Source organism: Haliaeetus albicilla, chromosome 12 (assembly GCF_947461875.1).
Source record: "Haliaeetus albicilla chromosome 12, bHalAlb1.1, whole genome shotgun sequence".
NCBI classification, from domain to species: domain Eukaryota; kingdom Metazoa; phylum Chordata; class Aves; order Accipitriformes; family Accipitridae; genus Haliaeetus; species Haliaeetus albicilla.
The window spans coordinates 8,961,837-8,979,970 of record NC_091494.1 but is presented as its reverse complement, the minus strand read 5'-3'; the positions used below and the strand labels follow the sequence as shown (position 1 = coordinate 8,979,970).

The following is an 18,134-nucleotide window of genomic DNA, read 5'->3' as shown; positions in this document are numbered from 1 at the left end:
ATGGGAGCCAAATGTTATTCTTGGGTTTGGCACTGGTTCACAGCAACAATTTTGAGAAAGTCACATCTGGGTCAAATTTTCCCGCATAGATGGAAATAATAATGCTTACACTATTTCTGTGAAGTGTTTAGAGATTCCTGGATGAAAAGCATAGTATCTGATTTTCAGTCACTGGGATCACAGATTGTAACTCTCTACCATTTACTTTTAAGTACTGAGTGTGATTTACAGAGAGAAGGTAGTCAGGTGCTGAAAGGTCAGCTTAAGAAACAGATGGAAAACTGCATTTCTCACTTCTGATGAATTGAGAGAGTAGAAAACGTAAAAGTTGGATCTCTAGGATTCCATGGTGAACCGGTCTTAAACATAAGGTACCTGCTCACTCTAGAACTTCCATTACTTCAGTAAGTGTTTCTGCAGTGGCATTGCTATAGTAGATTGTCTGTGCATGGATTTAAGAAAGACCCTGCAGAGGAAGCTTTACAGTCTCAGAAACTTGGCAGCCATATTGCAAATCCTGATTCTGCTGTTTAAAATCATTGTACATAATCTGACTTGAGCAGAGATTTGAAGGGGATTACTAAAATAGCCATTCTGGACCTAACTAGTTCTCTAGCTGGCAGCTGGTGTTTGAGATTGGAGGTTTGGGAAGAAAGTTTTAACCCTCTTCCTGGTCATATGAGAATGCCAGGGGGGAGAGGGATATTTCTAGCTGGCCAATCCATAAAAGCAGAAAAAGGATTGGCATACTCTAGTTCTTTCCCTTTTTCACTATTTAGCAATCCTTTCATTTACTCAAAATACTGTTTGTGCAACTAATACCAGTTTGTATATTAATCATGGGGCTATTAAGGACTGTTGACAATTTGGTAAACCTGTAATTTTCTTATATATTTTGGTTAGAATCTAGCAACAGAAGAATTCCTAATGTAATTCTTATTTTAAAATGAGATTAAATTGAGGCATTTTTCTGTAACTGTTATACTCTGCAAGTGGCAGCATAGGGACTTGATAAGAGGCTTGAACATAGAATAGAATATTATGACTATGGCTTTATATAGTATACAATGAGAAATCAAGGATCAGAACCAGCAAAATCCCAAGTGTGACTTGTGTATGCCCTATGTGAGTTGTATATAGTCACAGAAATAACTTTTTGACACAGGTCATATTACAGTCAAGAAACAAGGTTTCCACTTGTTACCAGTATAATATGAACAAATCAGTTTTCTTAGCTGATAAATTGATAGGGAGGTTGTTCTGTTACTTGTTCTTGACTGAAGCAGTAAGATTTAGGTTATTGCCTAGTGCAGAGAACTACACATGAACAGAGATTGAGGAGACTCTTCATCATGCATAGCAGAAAGGTATTAATGATCCTTAAGAAAGGGAAAAATCTTATGTTTTGTTAACACGTGAGCTGATGCAGACTGACGCAAAATTTTGGTAGCCAACAGTACTCAGTATTTTGTTTTAGTCAGACCTTGAAACTGGGCTTCAAACTATAAACAAATTAAAATGAGAAAAAAGACAATTTATCAGAGTAACTTCTTTCAGCAGTAATTCAAAAGCAGAAATGGTAGTGCTAAATAAAAGAAGGGTATAACTAAACTAAGCTAGTTTAGGCTTAAATATTTAGCTATCTGGTGCTAGTAATGGGAAAGACGGTAAGATACATTTGGCAGCAAAGAAACAAGGAGACAAATGGAGAAATGACAGCAAAATCAGAAAAATGCTTCAGCTGCTTGACTGCAAAGAACTAGTGTGGATGCTTACAGAGCTTTGCACTGTAGTCTCAACAGGCTTGGGGACCTTTTTTTGAGGTATCTGGAATGAATGCATTTCTAGCTTCCAGAATGAGGGTGGGAGATGAAAGCTACTCAGCTATTTTGGGGGAAAGTCACTGTTCTAGGCCTTTATTTACAAACTGGAAGCTGTGTACACACAGGAGGGTCCTTGAGAACCTGAGCACCTTTCAAGATGCTCAGTAAAAAGTACAAAGTCATATAGTGATGACTTAACCTATCAGGTGTAACATCTTCAGCTCCTTAATCATACTTTAAATAAAAGGATATGTTATGCTGTTTCTCTGCACCTCAAAATTGGGAAGTATCCCATCTCGTCTTAAATTGCTGCCCCTCCTTCTGTGCTGCAAGTTAAAATAGTTGGTTTTCTAGTCAGTAGCTTTCTGCTGAGTGTACAGAAATGAGAACCTGAGGTATTTTGGATCCCTGAACTGCACTGAAAACTGTGTATTGCCTTTAGCACTGTAGTCTGCCCTTCTTCATATACCTGGTCCATAAGCCTTCTCCTAAGGATCCACTATGTTAACTGCAGATAGAATGGTTAATAAAATAAAAGTCAGGAGATGCTGCAGTTAAGGAGATGTAGCCTTTGTCGCTGAAGCTTTGGAGATTATGAAATGCAGAGATTTAATGCAGAGCTGGAGAATGGGAAGTCATGGCTTGTGGTTCAAGCCATATAGTCAGTCAGCTCAGAGCTGTTAAATATTTTTTACTCCAGTAAAAATACAGAGAAATGAATAACTAAATCATTAGAACTCAATGAGAGAAATGTGCTTAAGTAGCAAGGACAGTAGCATCAACATGCTTATTTAAATAATTACTAAGTTATGTGCAATAATTCCAGAGAAGGCACTCAAAAGAAACTTCGTGGTAGAATTGTGTTCCTCTTATGGGAAGCTTTAGAAAGATTTTAAAATGTTTCCATGAGAACTGAGATGGTCCCCAGCCACAGAATGACTTCTGAAATTGTCTCTGGGTTTTATCTCAAAGATGGGAGATTTGCTTCAAATAAGGGCCACATGCTGCTGATGCTCCACAGTGTTCTGGTTGGGAGTTTTGATGCAGCTAATCTGAGAGAGACCAGCCAACTTTTGGTGGCAAATCTAAATCTTCTCTGATTTCAGGGAAATGTTTTGGCTGGGATTTGTTTTGGCTGATCTCTAATTTTCACTTTTCTCCTTTATAGCTTTATATTAGAAAAAATATATTATGATGAAAGGGGTTGTCTGCTGAGGGGAATGGCAAGAACAGCTACTGCAGTATGCCTGCAGGGAGAACTGTTCCCTGCAGTGGCTATTGTGCGAAATTTCCCAATATAGACAACTCCTGTGTTTTCCGTTCTTTCATCTAAACAGTGAAGAAACTAGCAGGCAAAGTTGAAATGATGTGCTAACACGTTTTATTAATTTGAAAGTTCACTGCTTGGCCAGTCTTTTTTGTGAAGTCTGTTTTTTCTTTTAAAAATCTTTTACTCCCAGTTTCAAATAGTGTAGAGGCTTGCCTAGATTCATCTGCCTTCAGTGTATGTGCCAGCTTCACAACTGCTTAAGGGTATTTGTTTGCAAGACAACACAGAAATTGGAACAATACATTTTGCACAAACAGTATACTCGAATGCCTTATTGTGGGGCACAGCTAAGCTTCTCACCACAGATGCAGGTTTTTGTGCACAACTCACGCCCCAAACCTATGCACTGTCATTGTGTAACACTGTATAATTAAGCTTTTAAATCTGTTCTTCCTCATAAGATGGCAAATTTTTTTTTCACTTGTAACACTGGATCATACAATCCAGTGTTATGAATTATTTTTGTTTCTTGATTTTTAATTCCTCAAGGATTCTATGTAATTTCCCAAAACCAGACTCCCTGAAAGGCAAAGCTGTGATTCCCTTTAGATGTGTGGTCTGCATAAAAACAATCCTGATATTGCTGAGAACCAGCAAATGTCGCTGGTGAGACAAGGCCAGCTCAAGCACTTTATGCTGACTGAAACAGCTCAGCTGTAGAGAACTGTTTAGTGTTTGGAGTGACAGCAGGTATTTCTGCTAAGCATGACAAGGCCAAACATGTCTTCCTTCTTTTATCTCCTTGTCTTTGGTCAGAAGGGTTGCAGGGCTTGCCTGATACCCATTGTGGAAAAAAAACCTTCCTATATACTCTCTGAATACCTTATTCTCGTACAGTTGCCCATGCAACAACGCAGTAAGAGAAGAAAAGGGAACAAAGTGAACTGTGGGAAAATAAGATTGCTAGATTTTTGTAGTGGTACAGTGCAACGGGACTGCCACTTCAGTATTTCAAGTTTACACAAATCACTGTGCACTGTGTCTTTGCATAGAGGCATTCATACAACTTACCTTCACGGAAGGAGATAAAAACCAGTCTTTCATGAAATTCCTGAACGTTTCGGAAGTTATCAACCATTTCCAGGGGTTCTGGGTCATCACTCTCTGTGCAGTACATGGCTGTTTCCAGTGCCAGTAACTATAAAGGGAAGCACCCTGTTCAGCTCCCAGAATACGGAAGAAGCATTGCCAGTGTATGATTACTGAGAGTGTGTGTTTGAAATCAAAGGGGTAGTCAAAGGGAAGAGGATACATTAAGTAATATTGAAGTCTTGTGTGACCTGTGAGTCCAAATACAGAATAATGTGTAAACAGTGTGACATCTCCAAACTCATACCTATATTTTGTTTACATCCTGATAAGATTAATCCTACTTGGTAATTATCCACCAGGAAAAATGGATGGGAGGAAACATGGTGGCCCTTTGCAGCATGTTCTCCGTAGCACAGTCTAACTCCTAAGCAGTACTAAAAACTACTTTATGAAAGACCTCTCTACTTTGGTAAAGACATGATCTGGCAGAGTGGACAAAGTTAAGAATGGACTTTCATAACAAGGAGCATGCAGTAATTTGATCAGAGATTTTGATAATAACATTTTTTCCCCTGTGTTTACAATTAGGTGAATCAGAACATAGTGATTGGGAGTTTATAGTCTATGTAAGTGGCCACCTAAGAACAAAAAAAATTAATCAGGTGAGCACAAAAAACATAAGCTGGAGAAAAGCCAGGGCATTCAAGATTGACAAGTAACACATCACATGCTTTTTAGAAACAACATCTACCCAACCTGTCATACCTAAGTCAGTCCAGGATCAAAGTAGCACTAAAATACTTAGTGAATAGGGTTCAGCCATGAAGCCTGAACAAAAATGCTCTGGAAGTGACTCATGGAGAGACTCAAAGCAGGAAGTAAGTACATAGTGAAAACAGAAGATAATCTCACTTGACTGTGATTTTTCAAGCTGATACTATACCAATTGCTACACAGTTGTTGGTCCTTCATTGATTCTGGTCAACTGAAAACATGCTAACTAGAAGCAGAACAGGATATTGATTTATGTCAGTTCTGTGCCCTTCTTCCCACTTAAGGGATTTTAGCAATGGTCATCTTTCGGTTTTACAGGAACGTAAGAGAAATCCAGGAAATGAGAATACGCATATACTGTTCTTTAGCAGACACCAATCAGGAAAACATGTGCTGCATTTAAACTTGCCTGCTCTTGTGAAATTTTAACGGGGTGTCGGAAAACTGTCCAGAGAACGCTAGGGTAGCAAGGAGGAGTTGTCAGGGATCCTTCATAGCGATAATACTCATCCAGTCTGTCAGGAAGCAGTTCTTGAATATTGAAACCAGGGACTTGGACCATCTGATCTAAAATAGGTGATTCATGTTAAATGCTGTGTCATTACTACACAGGTAGTGTATCAATGAAGTGAATTTGCTTTTCAGTAAGTAGGATGTTTTTGGTCATATCACTAGGAAAAGAAAAATACATTTTAACAGAGATGATCCCAATTTAATAAGGAATACAGCTTTCTAGGTTTCCTATGTAGGAATCTTTTTTTAGATACCAAATCAGAATTCTATAACGTAAACTGTGGCCATATTAACCAAAATACACCATGTGCAAGAAATAAGGCCCAGTCAGAAACACATGGTACATGCTAGCCATACACTCTTCACAGAAATGCACTGCATTTATAAGTCTTTCACAGTTTGTGACAGATTTGTCTGGGATTTCTGGACTGTTTCTTCAGCTGGTTCGATCCCTCTCAGGGTGACATCTGATACTCTTAGCCATTCGCAATCCAATGCAGGTTTATAGCCACTCACCTTTGTATTTCACGTTCCGGAAGTGCCTGAAGATCTTTTCGTAGGATGGGTTGAAGGGTCCAATCTGTAATGAGCAGACTTTTAACAGCTGTGCAAATCACCGCAGTCTGAATGAGTCTTTGCTTCTGCACACAGCGGACAGCAGTATTTGGTGGCCTCTGCCAAAAGGCAAGTGTCTCTGCTGTCCAGATATTCATATACTAGAATGGCATAAATACTCTTTTTACTCAAAACATTAACACTATCCTCAGAACCTCAATAACACTCTTACTCGCTTCCAGAGCTATTAGGGCTGCTTTGTCATAATACTATCTAACAACTGCAGTGTAGACCTCTTGTGAGCACTTGAAGGACCCTATTCCCCTTGCCTGTTCAGCATGCTGTGCAGATGAAGAGAAACCATTTTTTTTGAGAACATTGCAGGCATAAGGTCTCAACTGACAGGGTTCTCAGGTCATCTACTGGTTTCTAGTCAAAGCTGCATTTTTCCACCCACAAACATTTCTTAGTCTGCTCCTCTTCACAGTCCAGGAAGATAAAGAATGACACTATTGGGTACCACAGGGACACTGGCAAGGGCTATAACTCGACTATCTGGCAAGGGCTATAACTCAACTATCAAACAAGACCATGATTTTCAACTGCTACCAGTAGCTTTTCAGTCTCATAATCAATGCCTTTTTTATGAATACTTTAGAGTTGGTGATTAGCAACTCCTCTGACAACCAGACATAGTAAACCGGTGTCCTTAGATCAACTGTAATAGCCACCAGCTGTCTGAAAGTTTTTGAAAGACCTAATCTCCATTGTTCCCCTATTTGATTTTTAAACACCATTGCTTAGAAATAACCAGAATCCCAGTATTATTCCCTAGCATAATATACAATACTCTGACACTTTTCACAGCTGCAACTTCCAAATGAACTGAAATTTAACACAAAATTATTGTGAAAGTCTTAGAGCTGCTAGGAAGTGAACTTGGATAATATTAATGAGAATTAGAGCTTTTTCTGCTAACTAGAACATTTTCACTTTTTTGATGGAAATGCGAAAACCTGGGTGTTTTCAGTTTTTTTTATGCTGCAGGAAATCCTCACTTTTAAAAATCATCTTTATAGTTATCTTTCTTACTGAGGAGTTTTAATCCTCAAGAAAAAGGAGAATTATATATGTACAAGCTTCTAAAAATTTTTCTTTCAGATCATTATTATCTTTAATTGCTTGTATGTGGGGCTTTAGAGGGGAAAACTGGAAAGCTGTCCTGTCATCTTAAAAAGGGCACTGAATTTACTTGTTTACTGTAATCTGTGATTCAAAGAATCTGGGAAGTTTGCAACCTGAAGACTGTGGTCAAATTGTAATTACATGTAGTCACCAAAGCCAGGGTTGTGTCTGCCTATGCCTCTCTGCTGTGTTAAAACTGCTTCATGCTACAATGGGTAGTTTTGAGTAAGTGAGCTTGAAATTCACTGTTGTCTATTGTTTGATAAACTGCCAATCCTTAGTTTGTAAATGAATGCAAAAATGAATTTAACATAGCTGAAGTTAACTTACTGAAAACCATGAGGAAATACTTAGAATTCCTCTTCTCTTAAAATTTGTTTCTGTTTATGTATGTGCTGCTGGAATCTTGCCCTTTTTTGTGAAAGAGAAAAGGAAGAACCTTAATTCAGCCACAGCACTGTTAAACAATCTAGGTAGTTTTATATGTTAAAGGTCTGTGATGACTTAATGATTGAAAGCATATTCTAAACAAAACAAACAAAAAAAAGGTCCTGCATCCTACCTCAAGAAGAACAGCCAAAACTGCCAGTCCATCCGCTTTGTCCATTGCTGCTGTTATATCTGGATATTTCTCAGAGTTATAATGTACAACATGCAGCTACAAAGAAGGAGATACTATGTTATGGTAACCTCTGGGGCATGCTCACATTTCTGTTTCACAGCTAAAGAGGACCAGTGTAGCCACCTCAGGCTAAGACAATACAATGGGATCCTTCAGTGATTTCTGGGTGTAGTGGTAAGATCTTTTCAGAGAAAAGCAAAAGGTCCTGAAACTACCACTCCTGCTGTAGCCGAGTTACGCTCCGTTCCCCACCCCCAACGCCCTGCAATGACGGGGGGAAGAGGATAACTTCAGTTTCAAGGCATCTTGACTGTGGTACTAGTAAATTTTTCTGAAAAAGTAACGCCTTAGCACTATTGGGGCTCTCCAATGTTTAAAATGCAAAAATGGGTGTTAAATGTAACTAGAGAAGAAATGGATTCCTCAAGTGCTGTTATGCAAGCAAATTATTCTGACTGATTTCTCTTTTATTCATTTTGGGGTAAATATCCAATTGGTACTGCTTTTCAAAATCTATTCCCAAATCCATAATTTAGGATTAGAAAAGATAACAAATAGTTCTTCACTGGGTAGAAGGTGAGTAAAAGTAGACAGAGAAGCAATGTTGTGCAACTAAAAGATATACCGGGTTTACAGAGAAGAACAAAGGTGTCAAATATCTAGCAATTTGCTTGAAATTACTCAAGTGACCCATTGCCAGCCCTCAGTTTAGAACCTAAATTCTAACTCCCTGACTTGTGGCGTATTCATGAAAGTACATCAGAGTCCATCCTTTTTGCAGTGCACAATGCATTTTTTTAGTATATACCCAGACCATGAGAACTTGGATTAGAACCTTGCAGCCTTTTACAGTCATATACCCAAGATAAAGATCTCGCTTTGAAACAGTGAGACCTGCCCAGCATCCTTTGTTTCTTTCCCTGATCTGAACTTCTCTTACCTCTGCTGCAAAATGCTTCCCACTGACTGTGTGCTCTGAGCCTTCTGACTTGTTTCTGTTGCCCCAGTGTAGGTGAAGTTGAGATGCAGTGTATTCAAAAGGGAGGTTTCTGATGCACATAGTAGGCGACAGATACATTTTCACTGTAAGCAGACCAAAACCAGAGGGGAGCAAATGATACCACGGCTTTCAAGCACAGGGCAAATAAAAGTACTGTGTCTAAGTATATTATGTATGGAGCGTGAGCAAAGCAGATTCTTAACTTAAATCCATCTCAGTCTGTGGTAGGAGATAAACACTTTAGTTGTCTTTAACCCTTTCTAGGTAATTCAGGAGAATTTAGAATATACCCTTTTTCTATTTTCTTAAACTGAAGGAATTGAATGTGAGAATTGTTGCTAATGGAAATCTTTCTTCTCCCTGAAGAATGCAAAATTATCTCAGTCCTATTGAAGAGTCAGTTACTGAACGTGTTGAAGCAAAACTTAGGCTTGTGTGCCTTCTGTCAGTCCCCTTATAGTGGTTGAAAATGGCTTAATAACTTCATATTTCTCATGGTATTTTTAAACTCTTGTTATATTGAACTCCTCTGCCTCTTAATCTTTTAGGAGCATATGGCAAAACCAAATAAGCTTCCGCCTCTCCCCGCTCCCCCTGAAACCCAGATCATTGATGTCAAGCAGCAAGATAATCACAGGCCTTAAGAACTAGCATTTCCTCTCTTGACATTCTGGAGGGAGACCTTTGTATGCATTACACTCCCTTCTGCTCACTTCTGCTCTCCAGTGTGGAAGACAGGCTGGGCTATTTTTTTTTGTGTAGAAATTACAGTAGTAATTCTCAACTCAGCAGAAACTGACTTGTTCACTTGAGAAGTTTGGTACTTCATAAAGCAACAATTTATGTAAAGAATAGATCAATTTCTTTGCAATTTATCTTTATTATTTTCCAGTGTGAATACAACTTGTTTCTGGAGTGTTCCAGACATGTTTTGCAGGGGAAACAAGGCTCAAAACCTTAATGAAGGAACAGCTGCAAGCCTATGTGTTTTTATGCTAGTGCTAAAAAGCTTTTTTTGAGCTCTACTGCTTTCAGTCTAGCTGAAGTAAGTAATTGTGTCTGGATTAGCTGGCTGCTGAAGTACCATTAATTATATGTAGGAATGACTGATACCACAATATTAAGCATCCTACTGATTTCCTCTCTAGCCATAAGAGAAGACAGCAGCAGATGGTGTAATGATCACTCTAACAGAGGCTAATTTTTCATTACTCAGAGCAATTAAGGTTTGTATCTGAGTGACGTTTCTAGAGTGGGTCGCATGTCCCCTGCTTTCTAGGAGGGCACTGACCTTGTAAGTGAATTCCCATTTTTACTGAGGGGGGAGAATCTATTTTTGTCTTGGCTTTCATTAGGAAGTAGTTGAACTTCTTGTTTTAGGGGCAAGATCTGACAATGTTAGTGATGTAGGCTCTACGAGGAATTTGCTTTTACCTGTGCAACTATTATGTGAGGGACAGGCTCTCGGTGTTGTTCTTTTGTCTCCACCTGCTCTCTGGCAGCATTAAAGTCCACAATGACAATGTTTCCTTCTCTGCCTGTCACTTACATCAGCCTAATACATTCAACTGTGAGAGTACAATCTTTCACTCAGGACCAAGAAAGGCTCTTAGGAAAAGAAGGTTCACAAGGAAAGGGTGTTCCAGCCACTCCTAGTCTAAAGCAACCTGGTTTTGATGAAGAAATTGATCAAGAGGAAAACCAGGAACCATGCCTGAAGAGTGGGTTTATGATGTTCTACAGAGCAGGTTTACCCCACTGAAAGAGTGAGAAAAAAAAAGAGGTGTTTGCATGTCAGGCATCTTTTAACCAAGCATGCCAGAGAAGACCAGAGGCAGAGAGTATTTTATAACACAGGTTCTTTTGATGCTTGTGCAACAGAGGAGGATACAAAGAAGGAAGGCCTTATAACTGTTCTTATTTCTATGTCTTCAAATGTTTCGGGAAGGAACAAAAAATGGTGATACTATATTGCTGGTATTGTATATTGTGTCAATATAGTAGACCTTTATGAGACTGCATCTTCTCTGCGTTTACCTACTGTACTGACCTTTGGTTTAGTACTACGATGGAGGGCATGTTTGAATGCTATTGCTAATTATTTTTCTGTCTTTTTATCTATCTGTACTATCTTACACTAAAGAGGGTTTCTATCTCAAGTCAAAGGAACAGAATGGTGCTACTAGATTTTTGTTTTTCCCTCTCCCCTTGCCCCCATAATTCAGCTGAGCTTTGATTAGACTGGAATGTCAGAGACCCATTGCACCCATATTTTATCAGTTCATCTTTTTTAGTTCATCTTTTTTTAACATAATCACAAAGTCTGTTTCTGTTTTGGAGCACTCCAACCAAAGTAATAAGAAAAGCTCAGGAATTAATTCTGACATGCCTACAGTTTATTTAAAAACCATAGTCAATTTGGCTTACTGCGAATCCATTTGTACTTTAGTACATTCCCAAGTTTCCCTAGCCTGTTCTCTAGATGTAGGTATGCTGATGTGAAGGCTTCATCATGAAAGTTTAATTTCATTTGATAATCAAAGTAGTTCACCCATGAAATAAAAAATGATGAGCTCCAGCAACTCTTTCCTTCACAATCCCTTGCTGTCATTGACCTTCCTTACCTGAATGACCATTATTGGTCAATGTAAACTGGTCAGTGGAGGGCACATTATAGCCTATGAATTCTAAAGGCAAGAGATTAGAATCATACTGGAGAATATCTTTGTGGAAATCTATTGGCGACTGGAATACTCCTCCACAAAATGGGTATTTCTTTGGCCAGGCCTTCTCTCCATCAGGACCTGTGTAAATTAACAAAGAGACACATTTGTCAAGCCTTAACTATGCAATTAATATAAAAACTCCCCTGTTTCAGCCTTCACCCAAAATTTGGAAAAGGAGCCTTTTCTGAATTTTTAAGACTTTTTTTTTTTAAACTTAATTTCATCTTTCCAGTGTGCCATTAGATAGAAAAGGGCCAAATGCCAATAAAAATCTCACATAGAGACACTCTACCACCCCTCTATTTTTTTACAATCTCAACTGCTGTTGATGTTACACTCTTGGGGAACTGCAGGCCTGGTAGCTCACCAGGTTAGGCCTGCAGGCAGCAGCACCACAGCCAGCCACAGTGCCTCTGACCCTCTCATGATGGTATTGTCTCTCTTCAGAGTGCACAAGTGTGACGAGTAGAGTTTGGATCTGTGACAGTATTTGGATTATTTACTGACATGAATGACTTTTCCCTATGGAAGTAACAGGCATATGCACAGTAATGCAGCTATTCCAGCCTTCTGAAGAGAATTGCTGAAAGAAGTGACTTCATGTTGACAGAAGAAAGTTTCCATACTTTTCAGTACATAGAAAGCCAGACCCTTATAAAATTCCCTTACCATACAAACTGTCTGGCTCTATCTAGTCATGTTGCATAATGCACAGTGAAAAGCTAACTTGCAAAAATGGAAGGTGTTATGACAATTTGACCTGCAATAACTTGCTCAAACTCTGGTGAAACTTTTCTTCATCACAGTCTTTTGCCCTAGGTAGGATCTACAAAGAATAGATAATATCAAGAGATTTTTAATTGTGCCTTTGATTTAATTACAGATTAATAGCTAGCAGCTGTTTACAAGCTGTAAGCTGAGACCATTTGGATTTAAATACTAAAAGAGGTACTTGCAACTTGTGTTTCTTCTTTACTCTGAAGATTCATGATAATTCTTTCTAAGGCAGGAAGGTCTTTTGGGATCACCCAGCCTGATCTGTATAACACAAGCCATTGGACCTCCCTGGATTAATTTCTACTTCAATGAGGCCGTATCTTTCAGAAGGAAAAAAAAATCTACTCTGCCTTTAAGCATTGCAGGTAAAAGATACTTCATTAGTGCCCAATGGATAATTACTCTCCTCGGTAGCTTGCTTTTCACTGTGAGTTTGTCTAGCTTTGACTTCGTTTAGATAGTGATTGCTTTTAATCCTTTGCTTAGAAATTGAAGAGCCTCCTGTTAGCATACTTCTGTTCCTCATTAAAGTATTTATAAATAGAGGACATAGTTTCTCAATTCTCTTAAACTAAATAGATTGAGTTCCTTGAGTCTTTGGTTAGAAGGCTGCTTTTCCAAACCTATAATGTTCCTTGTGGCTTCTTTGAAGTCTCTCCAGTGTGTTAACATCTTCCATGAATCGTGAATGCCAGAATCTAATGTTAGATCAGGTCATCAGTTGCAAAGCAAGTTCAGATCTTTTCTGAAGGGAAATTAACAATCAGGAGAATATTATTAGAGACTCACTTTTTAACGTGAAAGACAGTTTCCAAGGATATGGACAGTGGAGGTGAATGTGATTTAAACATAGTGCATGTGACAGAATTGACAAGTTCAGTTCTGATGCTCAAAGAGAGCCTTACTTCCTTGTTAAAGCTCTTCAAGATTATTCAAGACATAGGTTAGCACATGGTATTGTTTGCAGTGTGGATACTCAGACTCAGTCAGTGCTTTCCAGTATAAATAGGCCTTGATGTTGCTGTAACATAAATCTTTGACTCCAGTTTGCTGCCAATCACATTAATTTCTCTCCTCTTAGATCTTCATGGTACTATCTTAAAGTTATTGAAATTGAAATTAATTTTAAAAGCTAATACATGTTATGCTGACATTATAGAAGACTGTATACTGTCATCTGCATAGTTTTTGGCAAATAACAAATCCATCCAGAGGAGCATAAATTCCACACTATGGGATATACATATTCAAGAACATTTCCCAGAAAAATATATATCAGGATATACCAGGAAATGATAGTTTCTTGAGGTTGAAACTTGATGTGCAAGTCAATGACACTGAAATTTAACACTTTCCGGGGAGCTAAGACTACAGCAGTGTCAGAAAAAATTGCTGAGAAACCTTTATTGTAAAAAGACTTCAGTAATTTTAAAAGGCTTGGGGTTTCCACGCGCTGATAAGATAGTGAGTTTGCCAGAAGATGTCAATATATTACATATTGTAGGTTTGGAGACTTGATAATTAAATAAATAATTTTTAATTGGTGCATAAAATAGAAGTCTAGTCCCAGCCAGTGGAAACCATGTCATGAAGTACCACTCACTTTTTCAGTACTATGTTTGGATGAATTGAATGCCCTTAAGAGCTGGCAACAGGGTATGGGAACTTCCACACCAACATCAGCAGTTCAGAAGGGAAACTTTTGTCTTTTCTATAAAATGCTGTAGTTATTGCAGGCTTTATGTACCTTGATCTTTATTAGCAGTTACCCTTTCCTTGACATAAATCTGCAACTCCACTCACAGGCCTCTAAGCTACAGCAGTTTTTGCTTCTCATTCCTGCTCAATTAAAAAAAAAACCACGCAAGCCAAACAAAAAGTCTTTTTTGGTACAAAACCAGTTTTTCTAGAAACTCTGCCTTTTGTCACGTAGTCTTCCTAATTTCAGTGCCTCAAAACTCCTGTCTCAAAGAGCTGAGCTCACTGCAGCTTGGGTTTGCATATGTGAAATTGAGATTTCCGTGGTAGATAAACCACACAGCTGGAAGGCATTTCTCAGCTAGCTCTGTTGAAAATGAATGATTGATTGTGAACCAGATTTTCCTTTTTCTGTGCCAGCACATTCAGATAAATTCAGTGGAAATCACATTATGTTTACAAAGGCTCTGTCTGATCACTACTGAATAAAGACTAGCATGTGGATGTATTAAGATTGCCCTGTACTACAAGTCCCAAAAAGTATTAACATAAGAAATATTGCAAAAATATCTTAGTAGTTAATACCCTTCTTTTGTGACAACGTTTGTGACAAAGGGAACAACCCAGGCATTTCAGATGATGTTTGCTGCTATGAGGTTCCCATCAGGACTGTGTCAGCAGAGCAGTAATTGTGCCATGGGCCTGTCCTACGCACCCAACACTACTATTCAGCTGTTGGAGCAAGCAAATTAAGGTACGGAGCTGTTGGTATGGGTGGAAGTAGGGCCCCTCCTGCTACCACTGCACCCAGTGCAGCCATGAACACTCTCAGGTTGCTCAAATCCAGCTTGTGGGCTGCCTTCTTGTACATGAGTTTCCAGGACCATGTTCCCCTACCACGCTATAAATAACCCTAAACCTGACTGTGCCCTCATGGCTATTTTATAAAAGATGTCTGTAAATAAAGTAGTAATAATTCTTTGGATAGTCTTGCTGCCCAGCTGCACAGTGAGCTGAGCAAAATACCCTCAGCACCATGGCTGCATGCATCCATTGTATCATCTCCTTTGGCAGCTTTTAGCTTTCTGTGCCTACGCCTTCAGCCAACCTTGCAGCTCTAGTGCTGCTGGGTCATGCAGGACAGATGTTCCTTTAAGAACAACCATGGTGTCTGCTCCCAGCATGTGTACATTGGCTGACTTAAAAAAAGAAGAAAACAGGCCTATAAGACACCGCTGTTACCAACAGACTTTTGCTCTTATGACCTTAATATTCATGTTGCTTGAGCTTTTCACAGGGTGTCGAAGTTCTCTTGATCTGAAGAAAACTAATGTAGTAAAATGCATTGGGTCAGTAACATGGGGAATGTCTGTGGTATTTTTGCAGCCAGGCAGAGCACTCTGCCCTGTTTTCAGCCAGCTGGAAGCTTTATAGCTGCTGTTAGCCCAGGGCTGAGTTAGCAGTGAAGGCTGAGAGTCCAGGCTCCCTGCCACAGTAACATGACCCCATGGTTTCCATTTCGCTCAGAGCACAGGCGGAGCTCAGTCATACCATTCTGTGTACACATATCCAATATGTGTGTATCTCTCACATATGTGTCCAGAGGGAAGCTTGTGAGATAGAGGAATTGCCAAGGGCTGTAGCTGTCCCTGCTACTCCATTCAAGTGCTGTATGAGAAATTTTGGGCATGTTCTAGTGCGTTCACTAAAGCTGGCATTTCCTAAGGGGAAGTGGAGGGGTCTTAGCACAAGTTCTCAGCACAAGTTCTCAGCACCTCACTGCATTGGAGTATTTGGCAACAGTAAAACTAAGGAGTTTGCAAGTTCAATTAGCCTGAGGTCTGTTACAACAGTTGTGTCTACATTGTAGTGTGAAGTTGTCCCCTCACATGCTAAAGCACATTAATAATTCTGTTGGCTCTATTAATTTAAACTTGGCTGTAAAGCTAGTTTCCTCCGTTGTAGCTGCTTGTCCACTCTCAAGGAGTGATTCTGGTTCTTTGATTTCATTCCAGCCCTCTTACATTACAGAAGCAGAAAGCCAGAATCTGAAGAATTGAAGCCCAGATCTCCAATTCTACCAATTTACTTCTGGGGCAGAGGATTTCAGGCCCGCACTTTCCAGCCACACAGCAACATTGCCAAAAGCTGCATGCATGTGCTATCCTGAGCTATGGGGCAACAATCCTTTTAGTTATTTAACTGAAAACACTTTTCTCATTATACACTTCATCTACTTTGTCCATTTTACAGAAGGTGAAGCAGCCCATCAGAGGACACAAAGCAAGCCTGTGTCAGAAGTGGCTGAGGGCTCATGCCCCAGCTCACTGGCCTGTGCTGTTTCTTCCAGGCACTTTTTCTTGGGCTATATACAACAGTAGTGAAATCAGGAAGAACAAATAGCATTGCTACAGTTTGGCTAAGGAAGAGGCAAATAGAGGAGAGGTTTAGCCTTTATTGTATCTGAAGCAGTGTCCTGGTTTCAGCCGAGATAGAGTTAATTGTCTTCCTAGTAGCTGGTATAGTGCTATGTTTTTGAGTTTGGTATGAGAAGAATGTTGATAACACTGATGTTTTCAGTTGTTGCTAAGTAATGTTTAGTCTCAAGTCAAGGATTTTTCAACTGCTCATGCCCAGCCAGCAAGAAGGCTGGAGGGGCACAAGAAGTTGGCACAGGACACAGCCAGGGCAGCTGACCCAAACTGGCCAACGGGGTATTCCATACCGTGTGACGTCCCATCTAGTATATAAACTAGGAGCAGTGGGGGTGGGGGGATCACCGCTCGGGGATTAACTGGGCATTGGTCAGCAGGTGGTGAGCAATTTCATTGTATATTCCAATCCTTTTATTATTACTGTTGTCATTTTATTAGTGTTATCATTATTAGTTTCTTCTTCTCTGTCCTTTTAAACTGTTCTTATCTCAACCCACAAGTTTTACTTTCTTTTCCCCATTTTCTCCCCCATCCCACTGGGTGGGAGGTAAGTGAGTGAGCAGCTGCATGGTGCTTAGTTGCTGGCTGGGGTTAAACCATGACAAGCAGTAGTTTCCATTATAGCTAAGCCAAATGCTCATTCCTTTGGAAAGCTTGCACTGAAGAGATAAGGCCTGATCACATGCAGTGTCATCTTGCTTTGCCACCATGCCCTGAGCTGTATCAACATTCAGTTTTACATATCGTTGTACTTAACAAAGAGAACTTTGATTGACAACCAGCACCCGGATTTCTCCTCCACCCTTAATCTTGTACCTTGACCCTCATCTTGACATCAGTCTGCGCTGGGATGACAATGGCTTGACTTCCTTTCCTGTCCTGTTGACTTAATTTTAGTGGGAGGCATTGCAAAGTGTTGCAGGGTTAAAGGTAAATGGTGGAAGGTGTAGGCTGCTGTAAGGAACCAGGATCAGCAGGAGAGTACGGAGAGGCTCTTTTCTGGCTGACTGCAGTCTCTCTAATCGCTGTTTTTCTCTGTGCAGACCAATGTTCTACCTCTGCTTTTTTCCAGGTATATGAAAAGAGCTATTCTGTACAAGTTCAGTTGCCACTTTAATTTTTTTGAAGTTGGTTTTTTATGTTTTTCTAGATATATTTGAAAATCAGTAGCTGAAGGAAAAAAATAAGAATCTGTTTTGTGAACCTTCCCTCTATCCTCCTGTACATGCTAGAAATCAGGCTGTAATATGGAAGTACTTAATAGGAACTGATGAAGTTGGGCATTAAGATTAACATACTCTGAAATAAACACTGGTACCCAAATTCCCAGAAAGGGAGAAGTAACTAATTTAAACAAGCATCACACTGGGAAGGAGGGTAAAACTTCTACTTTGATGGTAGTAAAAGAAGTCTTGCTTTCCTTACTACCCAGCAGGGTTAGGTTCATCTGATGGCTGCTGTCAAGGTGGAAAACGCAGGCTTTTGTTATTCAAACTGTGCGAAGCTTTTTTCCCCTAATGAGGATGTGAAGTATATGTGTGCATACTGGCAGTTACATTAATACCTATAAACATGCAGCTGACAGTTTTCCTTTTGCTTATGTGAAGCAAGTCAGGTAAACTGGAGCACAGCCAAAGGGAGTAGTTACTAGCAGCGAGTTCAAT

At 39.6% G+C, this 18,134-nt stretch overlaps 1 protein-coding gene across 4 annotated transcripts in view; it reads right to left on the bottom strand.

Moving 5' to 3' along the window:
• The window catches only part of CA12 (carbonic anhydrase 12), a 50,858-nt gene that overhangs the window by 4,856 nt on the left and 27,868 nt on the right, over nucleotides 1-18,134 (bottom strand). For 3 of the 4 annotated variants that reach the window (XM_069797966.1, XM_069797967.1, XM_009917528.2), the window contains 6 exons: nucleotides 11,459-11,638; nucleotides 8,775-8,917; nucleotides 7,775-7,870; nucleotides 5,989-6,052; nucleotides 5,369-5,526; nucleotides 4,165-4,291 (listed from right to left, as the gene is read on the bottom strand). In XM_069797966.1, coding sequence (XP_069654067.1) covers nucleotides 4,165-4,291; nucleotides 5,369-5,526; nucleotides 5,989-6,052; nucleotides 7,775-7,870; nucleotides 8,775-8,917; nucleotides 11,459-11,638 — 768 coding nt within the window. Of the gene's footprint in view, nucleotides 1-4,164; nucleotides 4,292-5,368; nucleotides 5,527-5,988; nucleotides 6,053-7,774; nucleotides 7,871-8,774; nucleotides 8,918-11,458; nucleotides 11,639-12,960; nucleotides 13,083-18,134 lie in introns of all 4 variants that reach the window. The other variant, XM_069797968.1, reaches the window with a different exon arrangement.